The 18,606-nt window shown below is 41.2% G+C and overlaps 2 protein-coding genes across 3 annotated transcripts in view; one reads left to right on the forward strand and one right to left on the reverse strand.

Moving 5' to 3' along the window:
• The window catches only part of pds5 (cohesin associated factor B pds5), a 31,968-nt gene extending 17,453 nt beyond the window's left edge, over positions 1-14,515 (forward strand). The window contains exons 9-20 of one of the 2 annotated variants that reach the window (XM_074106256.1): positions 684-777; positions 1,358-1,541; positions 2,167-2,388; positions 3,407-3,544; positions 4,059-4,118; positions 4,500-4,659; positions 5,349-5,467; positions 6,914-7,057; positions 8,202-8,366; positions 8,823-8,918; positions 9,608-9,670; positions 10,221-14,515. In XM_074106256.1, the coding sequence (XP_073962357.1) occupies positions 684-777; positions 1,358-1,541; positions 2,167-2,388; positions 3,407-3,544; positions 4,059-4,118; positions 4,500-4,659; positions 5,349-5,467; positions 6,914-7,057; positions 8,202-8,366; positions 8,823-8,918; positions 9,608-9,670; positions 10,221-10,322 (1,547 nt within the window). In that variant the 3' untranslated portion in view covers positions 10,323-14,515. The remainder of the gene's footprint in view (positions 1-683; positions 778-1,357; positions 1,542-2,166; positions 2,389-3,406; positions 3,545-4,058; positions 4,119-4,499; positions 4,660-5,348; positions 5,468-6,913; positions 7,058-8,201; positions 8,367-8,822; positions 8,919-9,607; positions 9,671-10,220) is intronic. The other variant, XM_074106257.1, reaches the window with a different exon arrangement.
• Positions 14,516-14,618: 103 nt separating this feature from the next.
• Positions 14,619-18,516, reverse strand: LOC141441497 (facilitated trehalose transporter Tret1-like; the record flags this gene model as incomplete). Its single annotated transcript, XM_074106259.1, is given in 3 exon segments — positions 14,619-15,480; positions 17,225-17,407; positions 18,299-18,516. Coding segments are annotated over 3 exon segments (638 nt in total), but the record flags the coding sequence as incomplete, so codon positions are not given.
• Between the last annotated feature and the right edge of the window lie 90 nt (positions 18,517-18,606).

An 18,606-nucleotide genomic window follows, 5' to 3' on the forward strand; every position in this document is an offset into this window, starting at 1 on the left:
CTCAGTGAGTGCTCACATCCTTCCTCGGGAAATACAGGCCGCTCAGTGAGTGCTCACATCCTTCCTCGGGAAATACAGGCCGCTCAGTGAGTGCTCACATCCTTCCTCGGGAAATACAGGCCGCTCAGTGAGTGCTCACATCCTTCCTCGGGAAATACAGGCCGCTCAGTGAGTGCTCACATCCTTCCTCGGGAAATACAGGCCGCTCAGTGAGTGCTCACATCCTTCCTCGGGAAATACAGGCCGCTCAGTGAGTGCTCACATCCTTCCTCGGGAAATACAGGCCGCTCAGTGAGTAGTCACAAGTAGTCACAACCTTCCTCGGGACTGACATTTTTATTCCCGGGGTGTAGTTTGCACGAAGATGTCTTCGAACACTCTTTGACATTTACAGATAGTTCAACTCAGTTGTGCGCGCGGCCCTATGTGTGCGTGCGCTTGTAAATATACAACTTTCACGTGACGCGGCAGTCGTCGTCCGAGCAAGACGTGTTCTTATCGCTTTACCCACACATAGGGCCGCGCGCACAACTGAGTTGAACTATCTGTACTTTGCTTCAAAGCTAACAGCTAGACCGGCTCCCCACGAGATTAAAGAGGAACTATAATCGCCGAAGTTTAGAAGTAGGTAAATTCAGTTTTGTGAGTCCGGCTGGGTAACAATTTTTGTTGTGTTCTTGCAGGCGAAGCGTGCCCATCTCTATTCCCGCGACTGATCACCCTGTGTAAGGCCTACGCTGAAGTTGGCACGCCCAAACAAGCTAAAAATGCTGTCAGGTAAATGTACAATCATATATAGAGTTTAATACAATATCTAATTAAAATCGCCTTGCCATAAAAACTTAAACACGTTACGCCATTTCATGACTATATGCCCTTCTTATACATTCAAAGGTCCGCTCATACTCATTCTTGTAAACTAAAGTATTGTGTATAAATTTCTTAGTTTTGTATTTTTTTTACTTTTTTTTTATGGCAAGTATCTTAACGTTTTACAGCAGTGTTAGTTCCTTTATTTTCGTATAAGGCTGCGTTTCCATTCCACCAAAAATGTACGACTAATGTGTTTTCATGAACCAATTAGAAACGCTTCATTTACCTATCCTCGCACAGCATAGCTCGAGTGGAAACAGCTGAGCGGAGCGAGGCGAGGTAAATAAAGCGTTCCTATTGGTTCATGAAATACACATTCCTCGCTACACATCTCCGCACATCTCTTATTTGAAACACAGCCTAAAATAGAATCAGTGAAATGAATGAGTAAATGTCAAATTCTCGCTGTCATTACATGACATATTCTTGTGTGTGTGACCTCAACTCTGGTGGCACTATACTAATCGTTTCGACCCCCCGTCAGATGTCTGTTCGTGAACGTGCCGGAGCAGCGCAACGCGATCTTCACGGAGATCCTGGAGACTCTGAAGGCGACGCTGTCGCCACACTCGGAGCACTACCGCACCGCCATCGTGACCCTCGGACACGTGGCCCACAACCTGCCAGAGACCTTCCCCGTGCTCATCAAGAATATAGTGTCGAGGAAGGTGCGTATGAGGCTGTCTAGCGGAGCGGAACGAGGGGGCGATGCGAACCGGAGTTGCGGAGCAGCGCGGCGCCATCTTCACGGAGATCTTGCGGAGACTCTGAAGTGCTCATCAAGAATATAGTGTCAAGGAAGGTGCGTATTAGGCTGACTAGCGGAGCGGAGGGAGGGGCAGTGCGGAGCGGACTTGCGCAGGCGCGGAGCTAGATAGCAGAGCGGAGCGGAGTACAGTTAGATAGTGGAGCGGAGCTAGAAAGTAATGCGGAGCGAAGTGGCACTGTTTTTCCATTCGCTGAGCTTCCCCGCAAAGTCGACGGAGCTCCGCTTCGAGGAGCTCCTATTCCGCGTGGCTGAGCGCCTTGACGCAACACTAACACTAACCTAACCTATGTTTTTCAAATTTTCGAAAAAAAAGGTAAGGTAGGACTAGTTGCCTTTTAGACCACTTGCTACTTAAACCAGTTGCTTCTAAGACCACTGGGGTATTTTTAGACGAAGTTATACTATACCAATTATGCTGTAAGCCGAGCACAAAATGCACTCATAATTTCTATCCAATTACCTTCTACTAAATACCCTGGTATTTGAAGTACTAACTTAGTTAGATTTATTCTGTAACTCGTCAGATCGTGAAAGAGCTGTTGGTCCGCGAGGGCGGCGGCGGGCCGAACGCGCCCGACGACGAGTGGTGCTCCGAGGAGGAGCTGCCGGAAGAGACGCGCTGCAAGCTCGAGGGACTCAAGTGCATGGCGCGCTGGCTGCTCGGCCTCAAGCGGGACGAGCTCTCCGCGCAGAAGACTTTCAGGATGCTCAACGCTTTCATAGTGCACAAGGGGGACTTGCTACAGGTTACTTGTTTATCATCAGCCAACAACACTCCTCCGCTGAACATTAACTCGTCTCTATATTCACAATACAATACAATACAACTCTTTATTGCACACCAACACATAGCAACCAGTACAGAAAACACAGGTATATACACAGAGACTTTCTGAGGTCTGAGGAGAGCAATCTCTTCGAGGCAACCTTTACAATGGAATGGGTGGAGAAGTAAGGAAAAAAATCTAGGAGAATTCTAGGACAGCAAATGTAGTGTAGGTAAGGTACAGATCTATTGAATAATGTTTTGCCATCATATTTTGTCGGATAAGTTCGTATTTATCTTGCTTTCTCAACTCGGCTTCAGTAAACTTCGGTAAGCTAGTTGAGATAGCATGATTAATACGAACTATTCCGACAAAATACGACGGTAAAACATAATTCGCTACATCTGTATACCTAGTGCCATTCACAGAGACGCGTGATTTTGTCAAAATTAGACATTAATGACATTATAATATGAACCACGGCACGCGTTATCGTGAATGGCTCTACCTATAACATGGTGAATATAATATACTTTAATTAAAATTGGCTCAAACTGACAGTTTAGTGTCAATTATTTATTTTTGTCCTCGAATGTACTGGTAGAGGTGCCACACCGTGTGTCAGCTTAGTTTAGTTAGATAAGCTTACGTTGGCTTGTTCAATAAATAAATAAAACATTTATTTCGAACACATGTCCATAGATGGTTAGTAACATTAAGGGGCTGTTTCACCATCCACTGATTAGTGTTAAGTGCCGGTTAAATGTGATGCCGTCTCCGTCTATTAGAACAAAACAAATAGAGACGGCATCACATTTAACCGTCACTTAACTAATCAATGGATGGTGAAACAGCCCCTAAATCTTACAACTATGTTAGTAGATTTCAAAATAATTCCATAACATAATGCTCGGTCTCAAATTGAACGAAGAATTGTTTACACAGCAGTGGTAGACGTCGATTTGATTGATTTGAAACAAATGTATTTTTCTTTTAGCAAAACCAGTTATCGAAGGCGGAGATGGCCTGGCTGCGACTGGGCGCTGGCGCCGCCATGTTGAAGATCTGCGAACAGAAAGGCGTTGGCGACCAGTTCACCGCCGAACAGTTCTACAATCTCTCTCATCTCATGATCGTAAGTGTAGCATGCATTTATAGGTCTGCCTGATGCAGCCAATGCCTCAATCCCTGAAGAGGTTAATGCAGGCAACCGCTTATGGGGCCCAGCATAACCTAGGAGCCCCGCCGCCGCGTAGATATGTTGTTACTATGTACGCCCATCTTTTCAATCTTGCATCGGGTGTTAAAAATAGAATGTTTCGTGTTAAATACTACCTAAGAGAGAGGCACGGAAAGTTGCATTGCTTATGTGATTCTCGAGGAATTAAGCTAATAAATAAGATTGTTTCCACATTCTGACTGGTCACCTTAGTGGGAGTACAAATATCATCTGTCAGCTTTGCATGCTACGCACCTATTGCATCTAGCGGTTTCACAACCTAGGAAACCGCTGCCGTTCATCAGTATGCGTGCTATATCCAAGTCTGTTATCGTCAACTTGAATTATCCCGATTATTCATTAATTGCTGATCTTTCTTTTCATTCTCTAGTCTAAAGCAGGAAGTTGAAAAATCTTATTTAACTTTCAGGACGAAGTGCCACAAGTCAGAGAAGCTTTCGCTGCGAAACTTCACAAAGGATTATCAAAGGTAAATTCAGTTTAACTTGTTACTTTGTTTGTCATATTGTGTAGAGAAAATCCTGATTCAACCCAAACTCTGCGTGACACACATTGTGAACAAATTTTTGAGCAAGTTTTTAATTAATTACCCGGCAACGGCATACTATTTTAAAGTTGAATATCGCAACATCAACTGATCGGTGGTTACGTGGTGACTACTAAGGTTCTCTAGGAAGAACCTACATGAAACTTACTTTTTCGTGAACACGCCCATACAAACTCATGTTCAAGTCAAACTGACACACAGAGTTTGTATGAGCGCGAGTGTGTACACGTGTGTGTGTGGTCGGTATTATCCCCTCAATGCACGCCACAGGGTAAGTGTGTTGATGGAGGTGTTTGTGTGCAGGGCATCCCCAACAAGTGCCTCCCGCTGGACTTCATGGGCATGTACGCGCTGGGCGGGCGCGAGCCGGAGCGGCGCCTGCGCGCGCTCGTGCGGCAGTACATGCTGGCGGACGTGGTGCGCCGCCGGGAGTACATACGGAACATCACCGTCGGCACCAAAGGTAGCCTGGGCACGTGGGCAGTGGGCACCCTAGCTTGTGTTATATAAGGTGCTTTATCGGAGAAATGGCCCTGATCGTGTACTCGGAAAAAATCCAGCAGCCCAGACAGCAGTGGGTGCACGTCCCCAACTTCTTGGAGCTTAACCAAAGTATCCACTCCACACGTCCGAGTGAATAATCATTCACATAATCGTTTAGCATTTCTCTAAGTAGATATAAAACTGTCATTAGCAATAAGTAATTTGTTATGCCATTTTTTTTGAGAATGAGTTATATGCACATTGTCTTTTTCTCAAGTCATAGTCTTTTTCTTTGTATGTTTGTTACTTTTATACCCGTTTTATATTAAATAATGGGAACTAATAACCTATGGCAATTTTGACGGTCAATGTTAGTTGTAATTGTTTATTATGTAAGTTTTCATTGTACCGTTTGAGCCCGAATACATAAATAAATAAATTATTAAATAAATGTTTTGCCATTGTATTTTGTCGGCAAAGTTCTTATTTATCTTGCTTTCTCAGCTAGCTTACCGAAGCTAATCGGAAAGCAAGATAAATAAGATGGAAAAACATTACTTTAGATCTGTAGCCTAAGACATAGGCAATGACAGAGAGTACTAGTGAAGGAGGGAGAGATTTCCAAAAACTTATGTGCAATGTAGTTGACTGTGTAGTGTGTGTTTGCAGTGGAGCGGGCGGTGAGCCAGCTGCCGCACATCCTGCCGGACTACATGCTGGTGTTCGCGGTGCCCGTGCTCACACACGACCCCTTCTTCACCACATACGACAACGTCGCGCAACTCAAGGTATACACGCCAGCGGCCAGCGCCACTAAATACATCATCAGCCGGAACACGTCCCCCCCTTAGAACGCCACTCGCATCCACTGGTTACCCACAATTCTCACTCGTCAGTCCACCTGGTGGGAGGCCTGCCAACGCTTCGTCTTCCGGTTCGCGGTCGCCACTCGAGAACTTTTCTCCCCCAACGGATATCAGAATTCTATTCTTCGCGCGATGTTACCCGCCCCCATTGCTACTTCAACTTGCATATTTTTACATCTATTTCGGTGACTTTAGTTACAAAATATGTAATAATTACTATTTACGGGTAGTTCCATCTCAACCGCTATCAATATCCTGTCACAGATATTGAAGAAATGAGCGATTACCAAGCGGATTTAACAAAACAATGTGCTTGGGGGGTGCAATTCTAATTTGTAAAAATTGTATGCTAAATGTAGGTATTTTTTTTATATATGCGACAGGAAACAGATAGCGGTTGAAACGCTAGTAAAATTACCGTTACACGATAACATATGTAGATCTATCAAAAGCATTTGACTGTGTTTCGCACAACATTTTGTTAGAACAGCTCGAGCATGTCTGTATTGGTGGCACGGCTTTAGAACGAGTCCAAAGCTATCTGTCTAACACATCACAAGCTACGATATTAGATGCATATCAAGTTCAAGTAAATAAAGTACGACTGTAGGGCTATGAAAAATATTATAAGGTGGACCGCAAGGCAGCGTTCTGGGGCTGCTGTTGTTCTCAGTGTATGTCAACGAGTTGCCCCTAGTACTTGGTTACTTGTGTGTTACGTTCACCGATGATGCTAGTATTTATATCTGGATGTAAAACTAATGTAATAAAAATAAAAAAATTGTCATTTACCTGATTATTTAAAATCACAACTGGTGTACAACTCAAAAATAAAATTAAAGTTTTTTTTCGTCTTGAATTCCTTTTATAATTAAGTGAATATTTTTGTAGAAAATATTTAAATAAATAAATTATGAATTCTAAAATGGCGTAACTGTTAGCATAACTTGTCAAGGATAAATTTGTGCACGGTTTTTAAACATTAAACGTTTCTTATTTATTACTTAACGACCACACTGGGGTCGTAACTCACAAACTATAAATTATTTGGTGTTACATATATTTAATTTTAAAATAAATATTCATGAACTCATTTTAACCACTAGCTTTAAATGGGCAACGGAGCGATGTGACGGTTGAAATAATTATGAGTAATTATTTGAAAAATAAATAGCACGCTGAGCTTAATCCCACGTATGCGGAAACTAAAAAAATAATAATACTGCAATCTCATTTGTTTTAATAACAACAAATTCTGCTTATTTAAATAAATAAAAATAGCCTTAAATTTGGCACGGATCGTTATATCGTACACAGAGAGGTTAATCAAAGTTTTTGTTTTAAATGTTTCATGCTTTGTGTGATCAGGTGATGAAGCAGTGCATCTGGTTCATCCTGGAGCCTCTCATCACGCGCAACGACTTCTACTGCTACGGCTTCTACAAGAGTCTGGTGGAGCGCATGAAAAACCATAAGGACGCGCTGCAAGAGACAGACGATAACTATAACTATGTGAGTATCATCCAGCGACAGGGGGTTGCTTACTCGCTCCCCGTTGGGGAACTCACTATCCAGTGGGAACTAAAATTGATCTTTTTAGGGTCCTGTAGCTTAATATGTCCGGGACTGAATGGAATGACTAAATATTCATATATTTTTTAACAATTTCGGTTATTATTTATTTATCGTATGGACTTAGTGTCACTGCAAATCTGTGTAAGAAATACAAATGAAAACTAAACATTAAAACTTAAATCTAGATTTCTTAAAATATTCCACGGCTTTCTCTGACAGCTTCTTGAGGTCATCTATGTGTCCATCGAACTTAGTGATCGGGCATTCCAGTACCATGTGGTGGGCCGTCTGTTCCAAATTTCGGTTATTAATTTCCTCGTAATCGAAGTGAAAAGTAGAATGAAACAGGGTCTCGTTTATAAAGCCCATTTTACCCTCGCCTTAACTATCAACCCTTGCCTACAATTATACCGGGTTATATGACTGTCTTTGGTAAAATGACGCGTTTGGTGCACTCTTTATACTTTCTGCAATAATAGTGTTTTCAAACCGCGCCGTCCTTCTTCAAAGTATCGTTTGAGAAAGAGACCGCGCGGTTAACCGCATAATGCGTACGTAGCCACGTGTGTTGACACTTTGTGTATAATTTACTATTTTCAACCGTGAGAGAGCACTCGTTAGTGCAAGTACGCACTATGCGGTTAACCGCGCGGTTTCAGCGCGTCGTCCCTCCTCAAAGTATCGCTTGAGAAAGAGACGGCGTGTGTGTTCCCTGCGTTTTCTGTACTGCTTACTATTGTGTTGGTGTTCAATAAAGAGTCATTGTATTTTGGACGACCGGGTAGCCCAGTGGTTAGAGAACCTGACTATGAAGCTTGAGGTCCCGGGTTCGATCCCCAATCGGGGCAGATATTTGTGTGAAAAATATGAATGTTTGTTCTCGAGTTTTGGGTGTTTAATATGGACGATCCGGTTGGTAATAAGTATGTATCTATCTATCTATTTAAGTATTATCCGTTGCCTAGTACCGATAACACAAGCTTTGCTTACTTTGGGACTAGGTCAAGTGGTGTCAAGTGTCCTGTGATATTGATTTATTTATTACTGTATTGTATTATAGCCTTATGCTTTTCCCGTTCAGAAAATGTGGGCGATCTGCGACCTGGCCATGTCCGTGATCTGGGCGCGGTCGTCGTCGTTCGAGATGCGCGACTTCCCGTCGGACGCGCGCATCCCCACCATGTACTTCGCGCCGCAGGACGAGTACTTCACCAACTCGCGCGTCTTCCTGCCGCCAGAGCTGCAGGTAACTGGCTCCTCGCCATCATCACGATAAGCCGACAGCTGAGAGGGAGAAAGGTGCATGCAGCCGCTCGTCGCTTGTTTGCAGCGTCAAATCTGTTCACGCGCACTTTGAATAGTATTTCGACTTGACCCTACTTTGCTTGCCATGATGCTTGCCCAAATATTGAGGATCGCCCTCGATTTCCCTAGGATCCATCATCAGGTCTTGACTTGGTGCCAAATACTCTGGCAAATACTTTGTTGGTGTACACTTTCAAATAAAAAAAAGAATTTTAAAAATCTGTACCACAATTGGCGGAGTAATCGGTGAACATACATAAGAAAAGTAAAAAAAAAAATACAGACAGTCGAACATATCCTTCTTTTTTGAAGTCTGTTAAAAACTACAGAATATTCAGTTTTGTTTTTTTAAAAGCCTGCTATAGTTTTGAGTCGGTTTTAACTCCCGTTGTCACAGTTCCAGGCCAAGAAACCTGTAGCAACAGACCCGTTGGCGCGCGGCAAGAAGCGTCTGCGCCCCTCGCCCGACACTATCAACACTAACGACGTTGAGGTAAGAAAAACAAAACACTTTCATCCGTATCTTAACTGTAATACACACAGATCCCTCTTTTCCGCTAGACGCTCTAGGCAAGACCGAAGAAACTCTGTCCTCCCCTGTTCTTTCCTTTTCCTTGTGTAGTTGTTACGAGATAGTTTTCATGTAATGTTATTATTGTAATATTTTTTCCTACCTGTGGCGATGTTTCGTGAGATTCTTCTTTCTCCCTTCCTCGCGGCTAAATGACGAGCTTTTTGTGGAACATTTTTAACGACTTTGAAGATGTTATGTTTTTGCCTGTTTAAAAAAAAACTAAAGATGATATGGAATAAGCACTGCGATATGGCGATATGGCCTTTTGTTATGGCCCCGACGTCACGTGACTGTTTAACCCGCTCACTAAACATGATCAGTGCAATGTTGAAACGAATTATACAAATATGAAAGGCTGAAGCGATAATATTGTTTGCTCAACTTACATTAATTAAAAATAATAGTTAGGTCATGTCAGTTGAACTAATAAGCTCGCTCATTCCCTGCCTTGTAGTGCGACAAGAGTAGAAAGAAAATAAGAGAACAAAATTCGTTCAGACCAAAATGTTGTCATTCAAGCAAGCGTTAATAATGTTACAAGGAAAATGGCTCCGTTATTTTATTTCTACTCATTTCGGATTGTACAATGTAGTTGTGTTTGTTACAAGCTCCCCGTACCACGCTTGGCAGTAATTGACATCAAGGTAAACGCGGGAGTCATTGACTTGAAGGTAAATATTGGACAAGTCTACTCATATGTAATGATAATTATAAGTTTGGAAAATAAAAACAAAAAGAAAAATATCATAGATTTTGTCTAGACTGTAACTGCAGTACTCAGGGATGTTTGAATTGGCGTTCTTAATTGACGTTATATTTTAGAAAAATGTGGGTAAAGATATAAAAAGATTTTGAACATCAATGAGTACGGCTGTTGGAAGGACCAACTTTTTGTTTTCTTTTATTCTTATCATTATGTGTTTATAACTTTACCGTCTTGAATTTTCGAATACAAATACTAATGTAAAACATTAGTGCCGGCGCGTGCTATTAATAGTGGGAAATTTAATAATTAATTCGTTTATTTACCCGCAAACAGCGAATCTTTGACATTATTCCACTACTATAATTAAGGCATAGATATCGTTGAAGAGCCACCCTTAAAAGCTACCCCATTAAAGTATAATGCGCGGCAAAAGAAGCAAAGGCGATAGTAGATTCTCCTCCCACATTGCACTTTAAGAAAGGGTTGTTTATATAACTTCATGTGTTTTTTTTCAGCCATCGGAAGCATCAGACACACAGATCCAACTGCCAGGGCTCGAGCAGCCCCCAGAGACAGATATCGACGAGCCCGCCGTCAAACGTGCTCTCAGCGAGTGAACGCACGCACACACACACACACGTCGCCATGTAGCGGCCACAACAGTGACATCTCACGAGTAAGGGAAACATACGTTTCTATTTTTAACCTTCTCAACGCCAAAAAGCTGTCGTTTGAACTCTAATTCGGTAGTTCATTACATAACACGCATTCACATAAATCTTATGTTTTTTTATAAAAAATATGCGTGTGAATGATTTGTTTGTTGCGTTGACAAGGTTAAGGTTACTGCGTAGATGTCGCTGCACAATAGTGACCTCCCACTCGACTATAGATTGACCTTATAGCAGGCTAGGCGTTTCGACCATAGGAGCTTTGTCTCACGAACGGCGAAATACTTCAAACAATAGAATTTAATTCTCAAAATATATTGGGCACTTCGTAAGACAAGCAAAGTCCTAGTCTGCCTAGTGCGGTTATAATGCCTGAGCGAGCACCTGTTGAATTTCAGAAAAATGTTTATAATTTTATACGGAATTTGTTGTACTATTTGCAGTAATAGTTTGGAGGGCTGAACGCTCGTGATTACATTCACCGTCTCTCTCTATCCTCATACTTTCTCGTATGACAGAAAGAAGTGGTGAATTAGTGATTCCGAGTGCGTTAGGTAATATGGCACGTGTTCACAATAAAAATGCACCTTTGCGAAAAAAATGTCGCATTTAGAGATCTCAATTCACTGTAATGGATCCTAAGTAGCTTTATTTTAAAATTTTGAAGTCGCTGGAAAACTGTATTTTAATATTATTTAACATCTCTGGGAGCAGTATTTGAACCCATCGAATTAGAATTCACGAAGAATGAAAACACTGCCGGTAGTAATATGTATTTTTGTGTAACGAAAAGCAATTCACATTTATTGTATTTTCGCAGTGTTATTTTGCAAGGCAAATTGGCATATTGACTATTACGTAGTACATAAATTAAAATACTTTCTCTGCAATAAATCATGGATTTCTTTGATGTTGGATATAAAAAAGCAATAATGGGCAAGAGGAGTTGGTTCTGCCCGCGATAGATCGTAACCTGAGACTAAAAAAGTTCCATATTCACTAAAGAAGCCTCGAGAATATGTTGTTTATTAGCAAAGGAAAATGTGACATGGAACTTTTTTACTCTTAAGTATCCTAGATGTCGGCTCAGGAACAATTACGCTTACAATATACAAGACTGGAAAGCCCACCGGGGAATTCAGAGGTTCTTCAGGAATCGTGGTTATCCTTAGCCTCTATTTCATTAACGAATGCATACAATAATGAGCATTTTAGAATTATCTTTTCTATAGGAGAAGTAGCTACATTTTTAGTCTGTACTGAAACAGAGACTTCTATGAAAACAACCAATAAAGTCCTGAATAATTTTTAAACCGTGCCTAGATCTTAGGCAAAATGTAGAATTTAATTTCCAACACACCCAGAGTCTAAGGGACCACATTTCGACGGGTCTCGCACCCAACCTTTATGAAAATGGAACATCTACTAAGTATCTAAATTTGTTATTAGAATTTCGTAAAATTTCATATAGGAGGTTGAGCCAGAGAGCCGTCGATTTGTATCATTTAGAGACTTTATCTATCGTATCATGATCGTTGAAGCTTGGCCACATCAGTTGGTGCCGGGGTGCGGCACGTTGCCGTTATGGTGCCCCACGAGATGCAGATTATAGGGTGTGTCAAGTGCTCGGCACCGAATAATTTTGTACGACGCTTCGACGCCGCACCATGGTGTGGCTCTTAGTTTGGAAGCGAAAACGTACGCGGTCACGCAACGCACTATGCGGCTAACGGCGCGGTTTTAGAGCGCCGTCCCTTTTCAAAGTATCGCTTGAGAAAGAGACAGCGCGCTTAAACCGCGTGATTAGCCGTATAGTGAGTACGTGGCCTGTGTGTGGTTCGGATAAGCCAGTGTTGTCGGCTACGTTCGTTGATACTTATATTTTTTCTACAACGGATCCAAATAAGCATACTGAGAATCCACGTGGAATTCTCTCGGTGGGAAGCACTGGTGAGAGACGGTCCCGAATGGCACAGATTAGTTAAGCAATTTGTATTACAAATATGAATTACGCTTATTTACTTGTATCGCAAACCAACACTGATTCATATTATTATCATCAAAGAAACAAAGTATACTGACTGGAGATTTCACTGAATGTCGTTTGCTAACGTTACTTTACTGTAAAGATGACACTATGCTGACGTCGGAAATGGCTCGGTAAAGAAGAACAATAGAGACTAAAGTTCAGTGGCGTCAACAAAAATCATGGGTACGACATACTTGACAAATGTTCTGTTTCGTCGGAAATCATTAGACTCTTAAGTATTTTGTACACAATAAAAGCTAGTTTCCGTGTCTATACAGACGGAACTGTCAAAGTAATTTATTGGATAAGCATTAAAAGATTGATTAAGAGCTTCTCAATCTTAAGGAATAAATTAAATACTTACTTGTGTAAAGTGTGATAGGTGAAAGTGTGGGGCACGAATGACTGTAACTTTCTTTAATTATGTTTTGAATTCTGTCTAAGATATTTTGGTTTGATCGTCAGTTTCTGTCAAGCTGTGCCTTTATTTTTGGCCATTTAATGATCATAGTCATAGCTGTTCAGATTTCTGCTGACCAATTTTGCTCATCTTAATTTTGTCTCGAGTTTTATTTATAACATTCAATCAAAAATATAATCCGCCAGCCCCCTGTGACAATTATGTACAATTGTAGCACTTGTGACGTTAATGGTATTGGGGCCTGGTCATTTTACAGTATTGTGCTGTAGATTTTCCAGAAAAAAAAACCCATAAAAGTGAATGATCTTTAGGAAGGTCTTCAAATGGAGGAATATCACATAATGCTTGGTTAATATTCCTTCTATTTTCCATATTTCAATTCATTAACATTGCAATCGATCTAAAGCACAGCCAGTTTAGGTTATACATATAGTATTCTCTAATATGTTTTTTTTTACATACCAAGCTCAAGCGAGATACGATACGATTTTCTATCTCGTTCTACTGTACCGACCGGTAAGGGATGCTTGTGTAATCCGCTGCCTTAACTATTACAGTTTCATGTAAATTGCAAAACGTACTTTGGTTATTTTCGATTACATCTAAAAATAAACCTGTACTTTGTCTGTTTAACAATGGCAACATTCAAAGGAGTGACCAGCGTAAAAAGAGTCGAGTCTGTAATATAGAATTATAATTATAAGTTTTTAGAATTTTAATGAACTAAGATTGTTTGCCCGTTGTTTTTAGTTTGTTTGTATTATTTCGGCTGAAAGATTTCTTTTTTCAATTTCATGTGTATAATTCGGTGACAGTATTGTCGAGTTCAAAACGTCATCAGCCAATGACGGATTCTGTTTTATAATATTGACTAAGTGACTAATCGTGACAGATGACGATATTTCGTAATGGTAAACGTTATAATGGACATCGCAGCAAGATTTTTTTATTTATTGTTAAAAATAGTGTCGAAAAATGGGAGGAAAGGAAATTATTTTCGGTATGTATCAGTGTAAATCGAATGCCTTATTGGGTGAAGAGTATTGCTTATGTGCTTTTAAAAGAACCTTTAGTTTTTTAACATTTCGCGCATATATTCGGATGGAGTTCGTGAATGTTGCTTTTAATGGATATTATCATGCAGAGTTATTAATCAATTAAGATGTCTTTTAAAAGTACGAGTTTTTAAACAGTTCACAAATAAATAAAAATGAAGTACTGATACTTTGTAATTCACATTTAAACTCGTGTGTGTTTTGATTTGTATGTTTTTAGATGAAGACATGTTAGTTTATTAAAATACAAACACATTTTTATATATTCAGTAAAAAAACACCACTATTGTAAACAGGGTTTGAGCCTAGAATTGCTGGTTCGATATTGTTCAAATTCTGATCATTTCGTCATGTACCTAGCAATTGCTAGCAATTTTCAAGTATTTTTAGTTTTAGGTACATAAAACCTTCCTCCTCGCAATTGATTAATTTCTTGCTGTCAGATTCTCGCTCCGATGTCCAAGTCGTGATCAAGGCTGGCAATAGTGTATTTGTTTTTATTTTAATTCTAAAATTCACTTGTGAATCAGTTAATTGAATTAAGTGTACCAAAAATTGGATAACAGCTTACGATGAATGGTGCGACGGCGTCGCGAGGATTCTCTGTAGTTATATATTAAAATAATAAATACAAGTATGTCTTTTATTTTGTCCTTTATAAAGAACATGATATAATTCTATGAGCCAAAAGGGGCAATAAGTTATAGGTACATGTTAATATTTGGATATATATATATACCGAGCGGCAAAAAATCTGGCCCTCAAATGTATGCAGTTATAGGTAATTTTGTATGGAGAGTGGGCCCAATTTTGTGCCGCTGAGTATATCTAATAATTTAGTGTCAATTTGCAGTAAACAAACTTTCTTAGATTTACAATATGAAAGTACTCCATTGCGCCCTAACAATATCAAATAGAGTAAAAAAAATGATATGTCCACCATCCATTTTTTAGACATTATACTTTAAAATTTATGTTGTCCTTTTTAAAGAACCTAGACACAATAGCACCTTTACATTACACCTTATGGTACACCTACAAATAATACAAAAGTACTTGTTTTATAAACAAGCTAAAATGTGACCTAATTTATTAAGTACATTTAGAGACGTGAAATACTTCGTATTTCTACTTATATTTCTTAGGTTTCAACTTAAATAAAAATCACATTTCCAAAAGGATTTCAACATTAATTTTATCAGTTTGTGTACGGCCCGTATTTGTTGACATGAGGGTTTGAATTATCAATTTATTAAGACATATATTATTGTCATTCATTCCCGATCCGCGGGTCGTACCAACGTTTATCGAAACCCAAAAATGCCTTATTTATCTGAATAACTAAAGTAATTGCTACAAATGCTATACATAAACTGGCTCCGGTTTCACCCAATACGCCTGTATTTCCGCCAGGCTCTTTCCCTTTGTCTCAGGCACCCACAGTATGGTGTACAGTACGCCCCAGAGCGTCACAGCGGCGAACACGTAGAACACGACGTAAGGCCCGAGGGAGTTCGCGACAGGCGTGTAGAAAAGAACAGTCATTGAACTGCAGAAGAATGATAGCGCCATTGATGCTCCTGCCATTCGTGCTCGCATCTAGAAGAATTACACCATGTTACGGAAAAAAAAATAACGTCATCTACTATAGAACACACGCAAGTGCAGTCCTTCTGCATTAATATGTGCCAGAGCGGAGCGTGCAAAAATATCTGACTCGTCCTACCAGCCCTAGAAATAGAGGTTCCGTAGCCAAATGGCAAAAAACGGAACCCTTATGTTCGTCCGCCATTTTTTTCCGAAACTATAAGAACTATACTGTTGAAACTTGGTAAGTAGATGTATTCTGTGAACCGCATTAAGATTTTCACACAAAAATAGAAAAAAAAAAACAACAAATTTTGGGGGTTCTCCATACATAGAACTGAAACTCGATTTTTTTTTCATCAATCCCATATGTGTGCGGTATCTAGGTCTTCAAAAATGATATTGAGGTTTCTAATATTATTTTTTTCTAAACTGAATAGTTTGCGCAAGAGACACTTCCAAGTGGTAAAATGTGTGTCCCCCCCCCTGTAACTTCTAAAATAAGAGAATGATAAAACTAAAAAAAATATATGATGAACTTAACCATGCAAACTTCCACCGAAAATTGGTTTGAACGAGATCTAGTAAGTAGTTTTTTTTAATACGTCATAAAACGTAAAGTAAAGTAAACTTTTATATTATGATACTTGCTGCTACGGAACCCTTCATGGGCGAGTCCGACTCGCACTTGGCCGCTTTTTATGCACACTTTGTTGTTGCACATATATTTATTGTAAAATAGCATCAATCACACGTAATCAATTTTCCTCTTTTGTCGCAGAGATATTAATTTTATTAAATATACTAGGTAAGTACTTTTGTGCTAGACCCAGGTCAGGACCCATTGGGGTCATTGGTGCCATTGGGCCCCCCCTGGATCCGCCCTTGTCAACAGTCTTCCATCTGTTGATAAATATAGTGTTAGATCAGCCATGACCACGATGACCACCATGGGCACGGTTGCCAGGCCGGCTCCGTACGCCAGGATGCAGAGGCTACGGGATCACCATTTTAGCTCGATGAAATTAAGTTGAAGTAGCACTTTGCAGGCCGCATTGCTTTTTTGTACTCATAGGTCTCTCACTAAGTGCACCTGCCTCTTGCCTACAACGAATTTCTGCCAAATTTCTCGTGGAAAGCGCTGGTAGTTTAAGATTTAGAAGAGCTCTTTGCGGCCTACTTATAGAATTTTTATTTGTTACTACCTGTTGCCTGCGACTCCTTTTGCGTAGAAGTGTTATTTTTCGCTTACGTCCTATTCCCACACCTAACGAATATACACAAAAAATTGCATAAAAATCGGTCAAGCCGTTTCCGAGGAGTTTGGTTACAAACATTGTGACCAGAGAATTTTACATAATTTGTTATTTTTGATTCTTCGATCCGACGTGATGATTGCGAGAGTTGCGGGCAGCCGCAGAGCCGGATTAAGCCAGCGCGGGGCCTGTAGCAAATTTTATCATGGGGTCCTTGATTTGCTTCGACTTTATATGATACCATCTTGTTTCTTTGACGGCGGTTTCGTGTTGGATTTTATGGTGGCAGTATTGTACACATTGTTTAAAAAAAAAACATGCTACTATCAAAATTTTCATTTTTACGATTTAAAAGCATTGGTCCGCGGGGCCCGTAGCATTTGCGACTCTTGCCACGTGGCTAATCCGCCACTGGGCAGCCGATACACGTATGTGGCAAGTTGTGTTGTGTAACGCCTATGGGCGCTCTTGGAGGCCTTTGTGATGATGAAGTATATTACCTGGAAGGAGAACACCTCGGCCATGATGACCATGGGCACAGGAGCCAGGCCGGCCCCGTAGGCGAGGATACAGAGGCACACGGCGGCCACGGGCAGCCAGGCGGGGCCGGCAAGTGTCGCGAAGTAGGTCGCCAGCGCCGCCATGCACACCGACACCACGCCAGAACTGCAGCCCAGCGGGATCTGCACGCAAACATGTACTGAGCAATGTTTTGCCATCGTATTTTGTCGGAAAAGTTCGTTATATAGTGAGGTAGTTAATATGTTACCATATGTAGGTACTTTTATTTTTTTCCAGTGCTTTGGTTACACTGTAATGTTGTGAATTTTATTGGATAAAAAAATAAAATGTTCTCAGTAGAATCAAAGAAAGAGAAAGTCGGTGTCGCGTCGTTTTAGGAGGTCAAGGGGATGGTTCATAGGAGGGATGAGTGGAAAATATTCCACGACAAGAGTGTAACTCGAGTCTGAAGAAGAAGACTTGAGCCTTTTACACATTTGTCTTGCACATTCCGGCGCCGTCTGACAATAAAGCTTGAAACCCACTGACAGCGGTGGCGGAGCGGTGCGGCGCGGCGTGGAGGCGGTACCCTCAAAGAGCGCATATAATACCGCGCGGCAAATCGTGGCGTGGTTTTCTATGCGGACTCTTTCACGTTAGCTCGAATATTACAACCGGTACTGTCTCCACGCCGCGCCGCACCGCTCCGCCACCGCTGTCAGTGGGTTTCAAGCTTAATCAGTGCTGGCCGTTTTCGTCTCGCTCTTTTTTCTTTTATTTCTAATATCTAACAAGATATGCCTACCTATATATCTACCTTTGGGGTAGACGAGTTCTTGAGTGGAGACCACGGATCGGCAAACGTAGCGTAGGACGTCCTCAGACTCGGTGGAGCGATGATCTTCGCAGGGCGGCTGGCAAGAGTTGGATGAGAGTAGCCGGGGATCGTGCTCAGTGGCGTGCCATGGGAGAGGCCTATGTCCAGCAGTGGACGAACATAGGCTGATGATGATGATGATGATGAACAAGATATGGATTCGGTATAGAGTCTGAAATATATTTTTTTTACCCACCTTTCTCCCAAACTTCTCAATGGACACCGTGGTGAAGAATGATCCAGCCAGCTGCAGCGAACCCATTAACAGCGCGAGCCCGTCGGCGCTCCACGCGGCGCCGGTGCGCGCGAACACGTCCGACGCGTAGTTCATCAGCGCGAAGCACCCGGACAGCGTTTGGAGCGCCATCAGCATCAGCGTCACGCGGAGGGCCGAGAACGTCGCTTTGTCGCGGACTAAAAACAAGATAAAATGGTGAGTTGTAACAAAAATAACGCAATGGCAAGTGAAGTTCTACCATGAAGCAAGGTAGCGGCGTATGCGGC

Source organism: Choristoneura fumiferana, chromosome 24 (genome assembly GCF_025370935.1).
Source record: "Choristoneura fumiferana chromosome 24, NRCan_CFum_1, whole genome shotgun sequence".
In the NCBI taxonomy this organism is placed as follows: Eukaryota; Metazoa; Arthropoda; class Insecta; order Lepidoptera; family Tortricidae; genus Choristoneura; species Choristoneura fumiferana.